The 15,637-nt window shown below is 36.5% G+C and overlaps 1 protein-coding gene across 4 annotated transcripts in view; it reads left to right on the top strand.

Moving 5' to 3' along the window:
- Positions 1-14,890, top strand: part of LOC126171053 (uncharacterized) — a 542,365-nt gene extending 527,475 nt beyond the window's left edge. For all 4 annotated transcript variants that reach the window (XM_049920771.1, XM_049920769.1, XM_049920770.1 and 1 more), the window contains one exon: positions 11,893-14,890. In XM_049920771.1, the coding sequence (XP_049776728.1) occupies positions 11,893-12,044 (152 nt within the window). In that variant the 3' untranslated portion in view covers positions 12,045-14,890. The remainder of the gene's footprint in view (positions 1-11,892) is intronic.
- The last annotated feature ends 747 nt before the right edge of the window (positions 14,891-15,637 follow it).

The raw sequence follows: 15,637 nt of genomic DNA, 5'->3' as shown, positions 1-15,637 counted from the left end.
AGTGTAAGAGGAAAGAGACGAATACTTGTGAGGAAATAAGACACTTGCAAAATAGGCAATGGTTCTTTATTACAATTATGAGACTAGGTGGAATTCAAATCATCCCAGAAAGTTTGCATAGCAGCAACAAAATATAACTTGTATGACTGTGACTTTGGGGGAAAAAAGAGACAATAAAACAAAGAAGACAATATCTAAAAAAATGCCTTGTGTGTCAGAAAATGTATATGATAATCACATGTGGAATTCAAACAGTGTTGCATTCTGTATGGGTTTGTGTAGTGTGCTGGCATAAATTTTTTTGGGCAAAAATGTGGTGCTTTAAAGAGTGATACAGGGCAAAAAAAAGAACCATGATTGTTATTCATGTTTGAAATTGAGGAAGAATTCCATAATTAAATTTCCAGTAATCAGTGACATAGAATTTCTAATCACTGGTAATGTCAGGTAGTTAGTTTAATCTTTTTCTAATTATTTTTTTTTTTTAATTTGTTGTTCTGCCCTGTGAACTTTATCCTAGCTAATCACTGTGCATCATAGTTCAATTTTATTAACTGTACTTATGCACAACAGATACCATTCCTCAGTTATTGAGGACTGCTTGTATACTAAACAATAATATTCAATTTCCCATTTTACTGTTTCTTAAAAGGCTGAAATTTGCCTTGCATACTCAACAGCCACCGAACATAGCAGTACTGTATTGGAGCACAAAAACAATATTTCCACTCGTCGTTGGTGAAATAGGTGCTTAGCACTTATTACAGTGGTGATAGTGCACTGGTATGACAGCTAGGCTCAATCACAGCCTTCGTGGATTGCAGCAATGAAAGCAACTACAAGCTAACTCTGAACTCTCAAATGAGGGAACTATTCATTAATAATGGTAAAGTGATGTAACTATCAAAATTCAAGCTTTACACCCAAGTTTTCTTTGTGGTAGTAGCTATAACAGTAATGGCAGTCTCGGGGTGTAGCCTGGTATATTATTGCAATTAAATGACTAGCCAGAAAAAAATGAAAATATCCCCGTAAGTAGAAAAGTGTTATTTAAACTATATTCAGGATACTGTTCAAGGAAGTATGATTTTTGACTTCGTGATTCTTCAGTCTTGACATTCCACCAAAACTGCTCAAAACTGCATGGTTTGTGATATTTCCCCCTCTTCCAACCCCATTTCTGTCAAAATATGATGTATACATAAGAAATAAAAGTAAAGACTTCAATGTTTTCATTGATGTGCAGTGTATGAATGGTCATCAGGCAATATAACTAGAAAAGGAACTGTATGCTAGACATCAGTCATCATGAAGTGGATGACACCTCTATCATGTTACATATTGTTTTCAATGGGTGTTGTAGTACTGTAAATAATCTGCACTTTTTACAACTTTGTTGTTTGGGACTGATGGATGTGACAAGGCTTTGTTATAGTAGCAAACCACATCTACAGCACCAATTATATTAGTAATGAAAAAAACAAAAGCTTCACGATACTACATGCAGGAAATGAGAACAAGATATTCACTCTCTGTGATTAATTCAGACTGTATTTTTACTTCCTAATATCGCCAAGTGTCAGGGCTAATCAGAAAACATGATGTTAATTATTTAAATCTATCTTATAACTTACTATTTTCATAATAGACAGTGAAACACTTTTGGGCTATCAAAGTAGTTGTGGAAGTAGTTCTTGGTGATTGATGAATAGGTTCTAAAATGTTTCATAAAGGATTGCTTATGACTGAAGGGGTAAGATCTAAACTCCTGTAAGAATTATACAGGGTGTTCCATCTATCTGATGACTGCCTGCGCGGCACACTCGACGCCACACAGTGAGCGCTCCATTGCCCAGCGATCAGACACAGTGTTGCCCAGCTACTGCTGTGGTACGACATGTCTACATTTAAATTATAAGTGAATAAATTTTGTACTCAATAAGTCATGCAAGGAGATGCTGGAAATGCGTGCCATTATTTTCCATGCATTTCTGACATCTACTCAAGAAATTATTAATCACACTATGTAATCCTCTCTGAGATATTGAATTAATTGATTCATGGATATTATCCTTGAGTTCCTTTATCATGTGAGGATTTGTTGTGTACACTTTGTCCTTCGGTGCACCCCACAAAGAAAAATCAGTGTGTTAAATCAGGACATCTAGGAGGCAAATATTGTTACTAATCACCTTTTATCATACACATCATGAATTGCATGCTAAGAAACATTGGCCATATGAGCCCTGACTGAATCCTGTTGAAAAAATGTGAAGCTTCATTCTCTTTCACCTCAGTTCAATAAAAAATGTTCGCAAAATGTTTTGCACGTATCTTTCACTTATAACTGTGTCATTAAAAAAACTGGGTGTATTATTCTTTCACCACTAACGGTGTACCACACCCCTATTTTCTGATCATGAAGAGGTTCCTCATGAAGCACAACAGGTCTATGTGCACTGCAGTGTCAACAGTTTTGGGAAGTAACATATCCGTGTAAATGGAACCAAGCCTCATCTGAAAACAGAATGAGGTAAGGAACCATTTCACCTTTATGCACTTGTTTTAAAACCCATTTGTGAGATCACGAGGTCAAAGTTCTTGTACTACAGATACTTTATGTGCAGAGGTGCATCATATTTGTGTTTGCTTTGAAAGATGCCTAAGAGACATTTTAGGGGAATTTTCCAGGCAATATGCAGTGTCTTGAACACCTCACATTTCACGAAATTTATTCATTAATTTGTGAACTGCATCACGACTTAGAACTCAAACACCTGGAAACTTCTGTTCAAACAATCTATCAACAGTATGAGCTGACTCTGTATGCACATACGAATTGCAAATATTGAATAATTCACTCTTCCCATTTTTGAATTCACAAACTTCACTGTTATACTCATGATGCCTGTTTCACTGCTTGAATGACACTGGCCGACAAGGTGCGTATGTCTGTATGGCCTACAGGCTAAAACCCACAACAAAAGATGGGGGCATAGTGTCGTCCCACTGGTCCCATTCAATTGGCAAGAGCAGCTTCCATGGCTGGCGTACCCTGCACAAGCAGTCATCAGATAAAGTTAAAGTTACCGTTACTGTATCATTGTATTGAATAGTAATCGTATACATTGTTAAAACTACACTACCAGAAAAAGAGCAGTATCGTCAAGACAGGGTCATTTTCTTGACAAGTGACATGGCAGCTAGTTCATCATTGTAGGCACAGAGGATCAAATATGTAAAATGATAAGGCCTAGTAGAAATCCCTAAACATAACAGGAGATAATGAATTTAATTGTTGAAAGCAGAAAATATAAAAATGCCATAAATGAAGCATGTGAAAGGAGATACAAATGCCCATACAATGAGATTGACAGGAAGTGCAAAATGGTTAAGCAGAAATGACTAGAGGACAAATGTAAGGATTTAGAAGCATATTTCACTATGGGGAACATAGAAACCACCGCCAGGAAAATTAAAGAGGTCTTAGGAGAAAAAAGCAGCAGCTGTATGAATATCAAGAGCTCAGATGGAAAATTTGACCGAGCAGTGAAAGACGTATGTTGAAACAAGGCCCCATCATGACTACCAATAGACTTGGGAGAGCCAGCCATTACAAAACTATTCCATATGGAGTGCAAGATGTAGGAGACAGACGAAATATCATCAGACTACAAAAAAAATGTAATAATTCCAATTCCAAAGAAAGCAGGTACTGACAGATTGCTACTTCCTATAAAGAAGGCACGTCAAGTTGCATTCGAGATGCTGTCTGGTGGAGTGTGCAGGGACTAGACTGCCAACAGGTACAGCATCAGGAGGTTGTGGGGCAGCAAGGTTAATGGAATACATTCGAATTGTGAATTAGATTAGGAAATGAGACACTTGAAGTAGTAGATCAGTTTTGCTACTTGTGCAAAGTAAAGATGATATAAAATGTTGACTAGCAATAGCAAAAAAAAGCATTTCTGAAGAAAAGAAATTTGTTAACTCAAATATAGGCCTAATAGTTAGGAAGTCTTTTCTAAAGGTATTTCTCTGGAGTTTGTCATGCATGGAAGCGAAGCATGGATGATAAACAGATCAGACAAGAAGAGAGTAGAGGCTTTTGAAATGTGGTGCTACACAAGAAAGTAGGTTAGATCGATAGATTATATGGAGGGAAGTTGGGGGAGGGGGGGGAGGTGAAAATCACACAGGGAGACCAAGAGATGAATACGGTAAGCAGATTCAGATGGATGCAGGTTGCAATAGCTGTACTCAGATGAAGATAGTTGCACAGGATTAAGTAGAATGAAAAGCTGCATCAAACCAGTCTTCAGACTGAAGACCACAACAGTAACATAATAAATTCAGACCAAATGAGAAGTACACATCACAGTAAATGGTGCCCAAACAGTTGAATAAATTTGCAGTGTACCCATCTCTGGTGGCAATATAGGTGTGTATACTCACATGCAAAGATTGCAAACAATCATAAAGGTGCCAAATGGTATCCTGTGACAGATTGTCCCAAGCATCTTGGGCCTTTTGTTGCAGTGTGCTAAACTGGTGAGGCATCTAGTGATCTTACTGGCAAGGGCAGTTGTTGTTCATCATGAAGAGCATGTTGCATCGCAGCAGCTGTATGTGGATGTGCATTATACTGCTGAAAAACCACATCACCTTCCTAATGAAGAAACTGCCTTCAGCATGTGGTCACTGTCTGTGTAATGTAGCAGGCACTGGTTACTTTACCTCTTTCACAACACCAGAGTAGCCATGTTTAGCTGTTCTGTGGTTTCAGTGGTAGTCTGTGTTCTTATTCTGGCTGCAAGCAGATGGTTTCCAGTGGCTCTGATGACACAGTGGATGCAACAAGTGCTCAGATTTTATGCCTGATTGAAGTTTGGCCTTCCATCATTGCCTGCACAATGCATCTATCTTGATGTTCATACTATGTAGAAGTCCAGAATCTGATCTGCAGGTGTGGGAATATTCCATAGACCACAGCTGAAAGTTGTGACAACCATGAACATGTTGTGCCCAACATATCCATTGATATGCCCATCCAACTACTTGTAGGCTCACAATGTGATAACACTCAAATGACTGATGCTGTTGAACAGGAGTAGGTACTCATCAGTGAGGCATTGTAATATCCACCTCTAAACTCAGCAGAGTTAATGATGTATTGTGGCTGTAGGGAAATGAGCAAGGGAATCAAACATATGACCAAATCATGTAGTTTTATAATTATTTATTTATTAATGTTATGACACACTGGTGCACACTAGGTTGAGAAACATCACTGCCAATTGCTGCAATCACAAAAAGTTTCACCAGTGCTTCTCTGTCATATTCTTTTAACCAAATTGCTTTTAATGATTCCTCTCTCTTTGTCTGACTGCCCAAGATTTCCCTTGACCAGACCCTGCCCTCACTTTTGTTTCAAATTCAACATACCAAGATTTGTGTCCTCTCTTTACATGTTGTTTCAGATAATTATGGCTTGAAGTGTGAGCCCTAATTGTTGATCTTTTAGGCAAGCACAATTTACAGTTGACAAGTGTTTGCTCTCCCAATTTGGATACAAAATTAATGTAACCACCTTAATGCAACCATAGATATTCATCAGTTGTAGAGCTAGAATCTGATTCCATCATGTAGTTTAAAGTCAATCCACTAAACAAAAGTAGTGTGTAACCTGATCTCAGTTAACATACAATCATAAACAGCCAACACCTAATTATTCTCACTCATGCTTGACTGTTTGCATTGATCACGTGCAATCAATTTTAGCCACACACCTACTTGCCCCGAACTTGCCACAACATGATTTCTGAAGATGGTAATTGATGATTAATGGTCATGTGCCCAACTATGCTGAAAAGAAATAGTTTCTGTATGATTGAAGTGATCCATGTAACTTTGATGGGGTTCCTGAACAGTCTTACAGTTGCACATACATCTGAAATAAATTTCATTTTGGGATGTCAGTTTTGATACCTATTGAAGAAACCCCATACTTCTGTTCAAGTGTGGCTTGAAGAATTTCAGGTTGACTTTGATCACTTTTGCATTCATAATCACCTGTAATATTACAGATAATTTGCAGTTTTGTAATGGATTGTGATTCAGTGCAATGTGTAGCATCTGGTGAAAATTTTTCACAGCATGACGAAATTACAAAATTCCTGTGAACACAATTCAGGACTTACATTAATCCATTTACAGGTGAATCACAGGGGTAGGGTGGCACAGACATGGCCTTACACCATCTGCAACTACATCTACATCTATATTCTGCAAACCACTGTCCCATTGTACCAGTTATTAGGGGTTCTTCCTGTTCCATTCATGTATGGAGTGCAGGAAGAATGATTGTGTGAATGCCTCTGTGCATGTAGTTACCGTATTTACTCGAATCTAAGGCGCACTTTTTTTCCGGTTTTCGTAATCCAAAAAACCGCCTGCGGCTTAGAATCGAGTGCAAAGCAAGCGGAAGTTATGAAAAATGTTGGTACGTGCCACCACAACTAACTTCTGCCGTCGAATATATGTAGCGCTACGCGGGCATGCTTTGTAGGCACAAAGATAAATACTGGCGCCAAAACCTCTGCGTCAGTAAATAATTTTTTTTAAAAAAAGTGGAAGACGAGCTTTTTTTCTCCGCTGCGAGTTTCGACCACTGCATTTTCGTACATTATCCAACGAAGTAAATACAAATTCCGTGTTGTTCATCTTCGAATGTAGCACAATTTCAGTGTACTACAAAAATCTGACTGGCAAGACTGTTTGGGATGTTTGTCAATATGGCCAACTCTATGTTCTGAATTTTTTCCTATCTGTGAGAAGAGATGGTTGCTAATAGGAACCTGATAAAATTTGAATCACATACAGTATTCTCTTCACCATAAGAATAATACGAATTAAACATTTTGCCATGTATTCTTTCGTGTTTGCTGCTATCTCATTTAAATCCTTCTGCCTAATAAACTACGAAACTAGAGTGAGACAACAGCAAACGCGGAAGAATATACGTATCGTGTCATGTTTATATTCGTATTATTCTTATGCCTAATAGTGATACAGTCAGAAATGAAGCACGGCAAGTGACTAGATTTTTAAATCTAAGATGACTCAAATTTCTGTGCAGAATTTGATGTAATAAAGAAGCGGCCGCAAAGATTTTCAAACGGAGAAAATTTTCGCCAAACTCTCGTTCAGAACATGTTCCATCATACGCAGTCTATTATTTGATTCTTGTTGATCATTATCAAAGAAAGCAGCAGTGTAAGTAACGTCTCTTGCCATTGTTTCACTAATGAGACGATTCCTCTCTCTCTCTCTTTTTTGTACGCGGCAGTAGCGCGCGCAAAAGCAAGCCATGCCGCGAGCCACGACAGGCCGTAAGCACGCACTATCAGAATGCGACAAACAATGCATGACACAGTGCAGTAATGCATTTTCAGCTTAAGAGTGACGCAAACACCTATAACAAAGAAAACGGCACTTATCAAATCAAAGCAAAATAAACAATCGATTCAAACCAGCCGAAGCACGTGAAAAAGGAGGGGTACCCGTATAAATACGGACGGAACGCCTGACGCATAGCAATGGCTACCTGGTAAAGCTTAACTGCTAAGCTTACGACTCGAACCAAACTACTGTAGCTGTATCGTCATTCATTCGACCTAAATTGTGTCTCATATTACAATGGACCAACTTTGTTTCGATTTGGAGGTGCGGCCTAAAACTTTTCTCTCCCCTTGAATTTCGAGTCTCAAATTTCAGGTGCGGCTTAGATTCGGGATTTTTTTTTTTTTTCCTTTATTTCGAGTCTCATTTTTCAGGTGTGGCTTAGATTCGAGTGCGGCTTAGATTCGAGTAAATATGGTATTATCCTAATCCTATTCTCATGATCTGTATGTGAAGAATATACAGGGGATTGTAGTATTATTCCTAGAGTCACCATTTAAAGTTGGTTCTTGAAACTTTGTTAGTAGACTTTCTTGGGATACTTTACACCTGTCTTCAACAGTGTTCAGTTCCTTCAGTATCTCTGTGACACTCTTCCATGGATTAAACAAACTTGTGACTATTTGTGCTGCCCTTCTCTGCAACCCAAGACCTATGATATTCCCAAACTGGGACAAAAACTTGATAGTGACACTCCCCCTCCCCCTTGAGCGTTTCAGATAGGACACCAAGAATTAAAAAAAAAAAAAAAGATGATTCAAAATTATGTTCATTTTGTACTGCACATCTTTTTGATGAGTTTGATATATGAAACATACGTGTTTGATGAAATGTAAGACATGTTATTTGGTCTTAAGTGTGCCAAAATGCAGTGGCATGCCTCTTCACACAGCATTCTTCTATTGCATGCACTGTATTTTGCTCTGTGGAATCCAAATGTGTATGTTTTGTAATGGAAGCCATAAAAACAGTGGAAATGAAAATGGTCATTTTTATGTATGTAATTTATATAAACAACACTACAGAATATGATTCATGAAGTACCAATATCAAATGCCTGTTAGGTCTACTACAAGCAAAAAGTTTTATGTTAGGAAATAGTTTCACATTTAATTCATACACTCCAATTCCTCAAGCATGAGATTGGAAAGTAGTGTTAGTTCAAAATTTTTATATAAATTTGGGATTGTCATATTCTTCAGTATAATCTGTGTGATGTCCATGTTTCTTCTCCTTTCTCATTCTAACAAATGGTCTTGTCATTACTAATTCCATAATCAAGTAAGTTGTGAAAACTTATTCTCTGGTTAACTTCACTAACCAGTTCAGTTATCCCATGTCTATTCTCCAATTAGGCATTATTGCATGCCTGTACAAAACATTTTCTGTGCTATTCTTAAAACAGAGTTTAAGGAGCTGCAGACTAGGGATCACCTTTAGTAGTGTGACAAAAATTTTGTGTCATAATTTCATTTTCTCAGATGTACCAACAAGATAATATGTAATCTTTCTTACCTGTTATTCCTGTTAGTTGTTTATTCACATTCTGATAGTCTGAATCTATATATTTCACTAATGATTAAAATAATGTTTATCATTTGCATACCCAATCAAGCACATAAACAAACAGTGATTGGCATTCGCCTGTTTGAGTTTATTCAGCTCAGCTTGTGTGCCGTGTCACCCTTAGTCTGCATGAAAGATTTTTATTTCTAGATGTGATGGGGATTCCCCTGGCAGACATATCACATACACTGTGTATAAATTCAAAAATCAACTTAAGATTCATTCAGAAATCAATTTAGAATGTGTTAAAAAATGTTCAAAAACCAACATGTATAATCGCTAGACCAACATGTGCTAGATGCTAGACGCTTTTAGTATGTCATGTGAGAAAAGTGGGTTTCACATGATCATTGTTTTTTTCCAGAATTCATGCTGGTTGGCACTGAGGAGGCCATTCTGTTCAAGATATCTCATTCTACAACAAATCAATGTCAAGGATATTGAATGGTAGTTTTGCGGACCCCTTCTACAACCCTTCTTGTAGACAGGTGTGACCTGAGCTTTTTTCCAAGAACTGGACACAGTTTTTTATTCAAGGGATGTGTGATAGATGATAGTTGGAAGAGGGCAACTTGGACACAAATTCAGTATAGAATCTGACAGGGATTCCATCAGGTCCTGGAGCTTTGTTCAGTTTCAACAATTTCAGTTGTTTCTCAACATCACTGACACTAATACTGATTTTATTCATCTTTTCAGTGGTGCGAGGATTAAATTGAGGCACTTCTCCTGGGTTTTCCTTTGTAAAGGTATATTTGAAAATGGAATTAAGCGTTTCAGCTTTTGCTTTACTGCCCTCAGTTTCAGCTCCTGTTTCATTTGCTAGGGACTGGACACTTAACTTTGGTGCCACTAACAGCCTTTACAAATGACCAGAATTTCTTTGGGTTCTGTGAAATATCGTTTGACAATATTCTGATAGAGTAGTAGTATCTCTTGACAGCCAAATGCTTGTCATTCAGCATCCCCCTATCTAAAGCCCTACGCTTTGTTTTACGCCTATTATGCAGCAGTCTTTGTTCCTTTAGAAGTTTCTTTACAGAGACTGTGTACCATGGAGGCTTCACTATGGACTGTTCCACTGAGTACATATCTATTCAATACATGGTCAGCTATTCTTTTAAACTTGAGCCATAGTTCCTGTACATGCTCTTGCCCTGTGCTGAAATTTTCAAGTTTACCATTGAGATATGACACTACTGATGTTTTATATAGTTAACTGTTCATTTATATCTTTCTGCTTGGTTTAGTTGTCCTTTGTACTTTGGTAATCATTTTCGCCACAACTGCAACACAGTTATTGATACTAGTTTCCATCTGGACATCATCAAAGATCTGTTTGGACATCATCAAAGATCTGTTTGGTCATCATCAAAGATCTGTGTGGTCATCATCAAAGATCTGTTTGGACATCATCAAAGATCTGTTTGGACATCATCAAAGATCTGTTTGGACATCATCAAAGATCTGTTTGTTGCAATTACTCGTAGATACAATATGTTCCTATCATGAGTGGGGTTCCTAACCATCTGTTTTAGGTAGTTTTCAGCCCACCACTAACAAAACTGTAATTTTCCCAATTAATTGTTGGATATTCAAGTCCCCAAATGCACTGGGGCTTTCTCTAGTTTTCTATTACGCCAGGAGATGAGTCTGGTGGCACATGCAGCTTCAATTTGATGATGTGCATTTCTTGTCTACTGCAACAAATACACAACTTCCGTTTTTCATTTACCTGTACTTTTCAGATACACTTAAATTGTCCTCAAAAATCTCACTGCTATCAATTTCAGGTTTCCATCAGCTGTCTGTATTATGTGAGCTTCACTGCTTTTCATGAATACTACAAACTCTAGTACTTTGTCACAAATGCTTCAGCAGTTTACCATTACAGTTTTAACACTCTGACCTGTGGGAGGCATTTTTTTCAATATTACCCTTATCTACAGCTATCATTATCTGGATTGGGTGGAAAGTTGCCTAATCTAAAAAAAAAACCATATGTACACCCTGCACACAATCAGCTACCTGAGTAGTACAGTAGCCTCTGATGTGTAGTGTACACCTGAACCATTTAGGGGGCACTACAGTTCTCAACCTTATGATGCAAGTCCAGGAAATCACAGCCTGGCTTGTCAAAAAACTTTCAAAGTCTCTGATTCAGTTGTTCCACTCAACTCAGAACCAAAGGCCACAATCAGTTCTGGGGACAGTGCTGCAAATTGTGAGCTTCATTGAAACTCCATGCGCAAGGCTGTCTTCTCAACCGTCTCTGCCAGTTGCTGGAGTGACACAAGTATGACCTTGGAGCCAAGATGACAGGCACCCTTTGCCCCCAATGTGTGCCACAATCTGCAGTTGATTGCATCTTTTTTTCTCAATACCTGGTGGATCAGCCTCTTTAGTGTGTTGAATGAGGCTCTCAGACATACACACTGATAGCACCTAGCATCCTTCCCTGTCACTTGCTGCCATTTCTATAAGGGGTACCACCATTTGCTGTATGTTTGAACTGCTGTTGATTAATAGATCCATATCCTTTTGTGTTTGCCTCCTCTTGACACCAGACATAATAGGTTTCCCCAAAATAGATGTAGTGACTCCCAGTGATTCAGTTTCAGTTTCAATGAGACAGAATACCTCAGACTTGTTGGTTAATGTGTTAATTATAATTATCATGTAATAACAGATTACATTGCTTATTATGAGAGAATGTTTACATTGCCTCAAAAAAGTTTGTAGTAGAGTCATTGTCACTAGAATTATTTGTAGTTTATTTGAAATCCACAAAAATGCATTAAAATATATTTTTGTCTTATTGTGACAGGAACATTTAACTCTTCATAGTTTTTTCTTCTCATTTAGGTCACTTTTCACAAATGATATGGAGGAGCAGCAAAGAACTTGGTATGGGGATAGCACGCTCCAAAAATGGAAGAGCTATAATTGTAGCAAATTACAATCCACGTGGAAATTACATTGGCCAGTTTGTGAGCAATGTACCCAAACCTCTTTGAACAGTCCATTGTAATGAGAATATAATTTATAAGCAGTTTTGTAAGACAACTGCAAGAATTTTCCTCTTTGTTCCAAATGTGCAGTACAATTATACATCATTCCTCATAGCTAATTCAGCTAAGATTTTTGTAAACAAAAACTTATTTTGTGAACTGTATGTGCATACTGCAAGCTGTTTAGAAATAGTACTCACAGAGCTTGCCCATGCACTTTGCAATTAGAAATATATATTTTTTATCTTTCTGTTTTTAGCCAAACAGACCAACATCAAAGTTGTCGTTTTGTGATATTCATTAGTCTAAAACATGCTTAGTTCAGCATTTAAGCACTAGATTAGTGTATCATTTTGTTAATTTAATGATTATTCTATATAGATAACATGGATAAAATCAAATCATCTCCACAGAGGATAAGTTGTTTATCAAGACTGTGGCCATGTATGCTTTAGGAAGTTATTGCTCTTTCTTTCATGTACATTAAAGAGCCAACTAGCAGCACTTCTAGCTTTAATTGGAACAGAATGCTTCCAAAACTCTTGTAACTATCTCAGTTAACCAAAGAATATATGTATTTGAAAATAGTATACAGTTTTCTCAAACATACTAAATATTTGCATTTGTTAATTTTTTTTTTTGTGGTGGCAAAAGAAGTAATGTTCTCTTGAGTACTGCCATTTGTAAGTGTGAAGAGTAAGGACTTCTGGAAAAGTCGAACACTATAAGAGACTGTGGATACTATTTCTCTGTTGTAAGATGATGGTGGGGATGAATTAATTATTAAAAGACTGAAGATTATTTGTGTTTTGGCAAACCAAAGAACATTATTGAAGGATTTTGTTATGATTAATGTCAGTAATACTTTTGCAGTAGATAATTATAAAAGAAGTTATATATGTTGTCTTGCCAGATAACACATTAAAATGCTGTCATACATATGTATAATTACTATGTGAGAGTCTTTGCCACATGTGTAATAATGCAGTCTGTGCTTGGAACTTTCTTTCAGTCTTTTCTCTTTATAAATGATTTTATTAGGATATTTTATAGAGCACCATACATGTTGCTTGTTGAGCTTCTAATTTAAGTTTTTTCCCATTTTTTAAAAAGTTTTAGAGCAGTATGCCAAGTTTTGGTGTTTACACAACCTATAACTCACTTCATGGATAATGACAAGGTGAACTGCATTTTGATTTAGTTATGCTAAAAGAACCACACCCGTACTCCAGATACCAACTTCAGAACCTAGGCAGTTCCTGACCAGAAACAATTATAGTTGTGAATACAGTGGAAATCAAGAAGAATGTTAAAGGGTGTGACTCTAGATCCAAATTCAGTCAGTTTCGAGTTTTGACTCTTGTTAAACAATATATTTTACAGTTTCAAATCTCTATGTGTTTACCCCTGCTCATGGCGGTATGCAACAGCCAAAATCATTTGTCAGGAGAATGAGCAATTCTCTGCTTCAGACAGCTTATTGATTTTACAGTGTGAACAAACAGTTCACCACTAGTACAGTACTTTATTGCCAAGACTATGTCAATATGTGTTTCAGTTACTTGCTACATACTTCACTTGTATACAGAGTGCTGTGAAAACCTCTTCAACATTTGCAGTTCTTGATGTACACTAGATCCCTTAGTCTATAATTTTTCACTGTTTTGATTGTTCATTTCTCAGGGAGAAAATATTGTGTGTGGTGTGTGATGTGTAAGTGTGTTTATGTTTTTTAAGTGATTTCCTTTCAACATGTATTTGGTATTTTTCATCCTGGAGGTAGGTACTGGTCAGCCATAATGTCTCCTTGTAATTCTACAGTTTTCTGTTTTAAAGTTTTCGTTTTTATACAGTTATTATTTTTTTTTTCTGCCACTTCATCTCTGGCCAGCAAGCAAGTTTTGACGTTTAACCTTTGCAAATCTCAGCAACCATATGTCTTTTCCATTTCATACTGATGTTTGAGACTGCTGTACCTGACACTATTTGATATGCTTCCAAAAGCAATAAAATTCAACAAAAAATTAACAACACAAGTACATTAAGTGAAGAACAGTTTACCTGAATTCACACAAGTAACATAAAAAATCATAACTTTTACGCACATTCAATAGAAGAGAAATAATAAAGATGATTTTGTACTATTGACTCTCAAAACTTTTGCTGTTCAGTCCTATGTGTCACCTATATTGTTGTTTTATGAAATGTATAAAACATATTAGGTACAGAAATTTTTCTTCTTTTATAAATTTTGTCTTAGTAGGCACTGAAAATGAAGCAGTTTAGGGGATGTAGTTTTAAAAGAGAAAGTAAAGAACTCTAACAGTTATTTTTGTGTGACATAGTTTGATCTGTGATTGTCAAAAACACATTCCATGAAACATTCTCATAACAGTTTCTATATTCCATTATTTTATTTTTCAGAAATCAGACATGTATGGTCTTAGGTAATTTGTATTAGATTCAGTAAATTTGCTGGGATACTGAGCTCACTCTGTAAATATTGTTTTATCTATTACTTGCAATTTTGTTTATAAACTGCTGATTGGAAATACAGTAAACAATTTAGAAGTTAATGAATAAAATATATTCCACTTCAAAACAAAAGTTTCAATTTCTTGTTGAGGATTTGGAAGACTGACTGACTGGCCAATTTCTCATGCACATTCTGCTGAACTATCAGTAATGTAAGTTTATGGAAAAGATGTAAATACTTGTATTATGTGTATACAAAATTTCTTAACTTTGTTGTCTGTTATACTGCTGTTAAATGATATTTTGTATTTTAAGAGCCTGTACAATAATTTTCTCATGTAAATTATTAAAGTATTACAGAAACAGTCTTTGGCAGTTTGAGTTACAATACTCCGATCTTTCTTTTAACTGGTAATCATGAAGTTTAAAGTGGAAGAAGTCAGTACATCTCCGAACAGTGACACTTTTTATAAATTCTATTTTTATACATCCACTAAACAAATGTTTTATATTTATTGCACATGGAGGACTGTACATGTAACCATGTGACATGAATACATGTGAAACAGATCTAAATATAAATTTTTATTTGCCATTCGGGATCACAGGAACTAATATGTCTGCTTGTGTCTGTATATGTGTGGATGGATATGTGTGTGTGTGCGAGTGTAAACCCGTCCTTTTTTCCCCCTAAGGTAAGTCTTTCCGCTCCCGGGACTGGAATGACTCCTTACCCTCTCCCTTAAAACCCACATCCTTTCGTCTTTCCCTCTCCTTCCCTCTTTCCTGATGAGGCAACAGTTTGTTGCGAAAGCTTGAATTTTGTGTGTATGTTTGTGTTCGTTTGTGTGTCTGTCGACCTGCCAGCACTTTCATTTGGTAAGTCACATCATCTTTGTTTTTAGGTATATATATATATATATATACACAGCACTTTCATTTGGTAAGTCACATCATCTTTGTTTTTAGGTATATATATATATATATATATATATATATATATATATATATATATATATATATATATATATATATATATAATAGAGGGAAACATTCCACGTGGGAAAAATATATTTAAAAAGAAAGATGATGAGACTTACCAAACAAAAGCGCTGGCAGGTCGA

This window comes from Schistocerca cancellata, chromosome 1 (genome assembly GCF_023864275.1).
Source record: "Schistocerca cancellata isolate TAMUIC-IGC-003103 chromosome 1, iqSchCanc2.1, whole genome shotgun sequence".
Lineage (NCBI taxonomy): Eukaryota > Metazoa > Arthropoda > Insecta > Orthoptera > Acrididae > Schistocerca > Schistocerca cancellata.
Note: the sequence above shows the minus strand (reverse complement) of the source record. Positions and strands in the feature narration are given on the sequence as shown.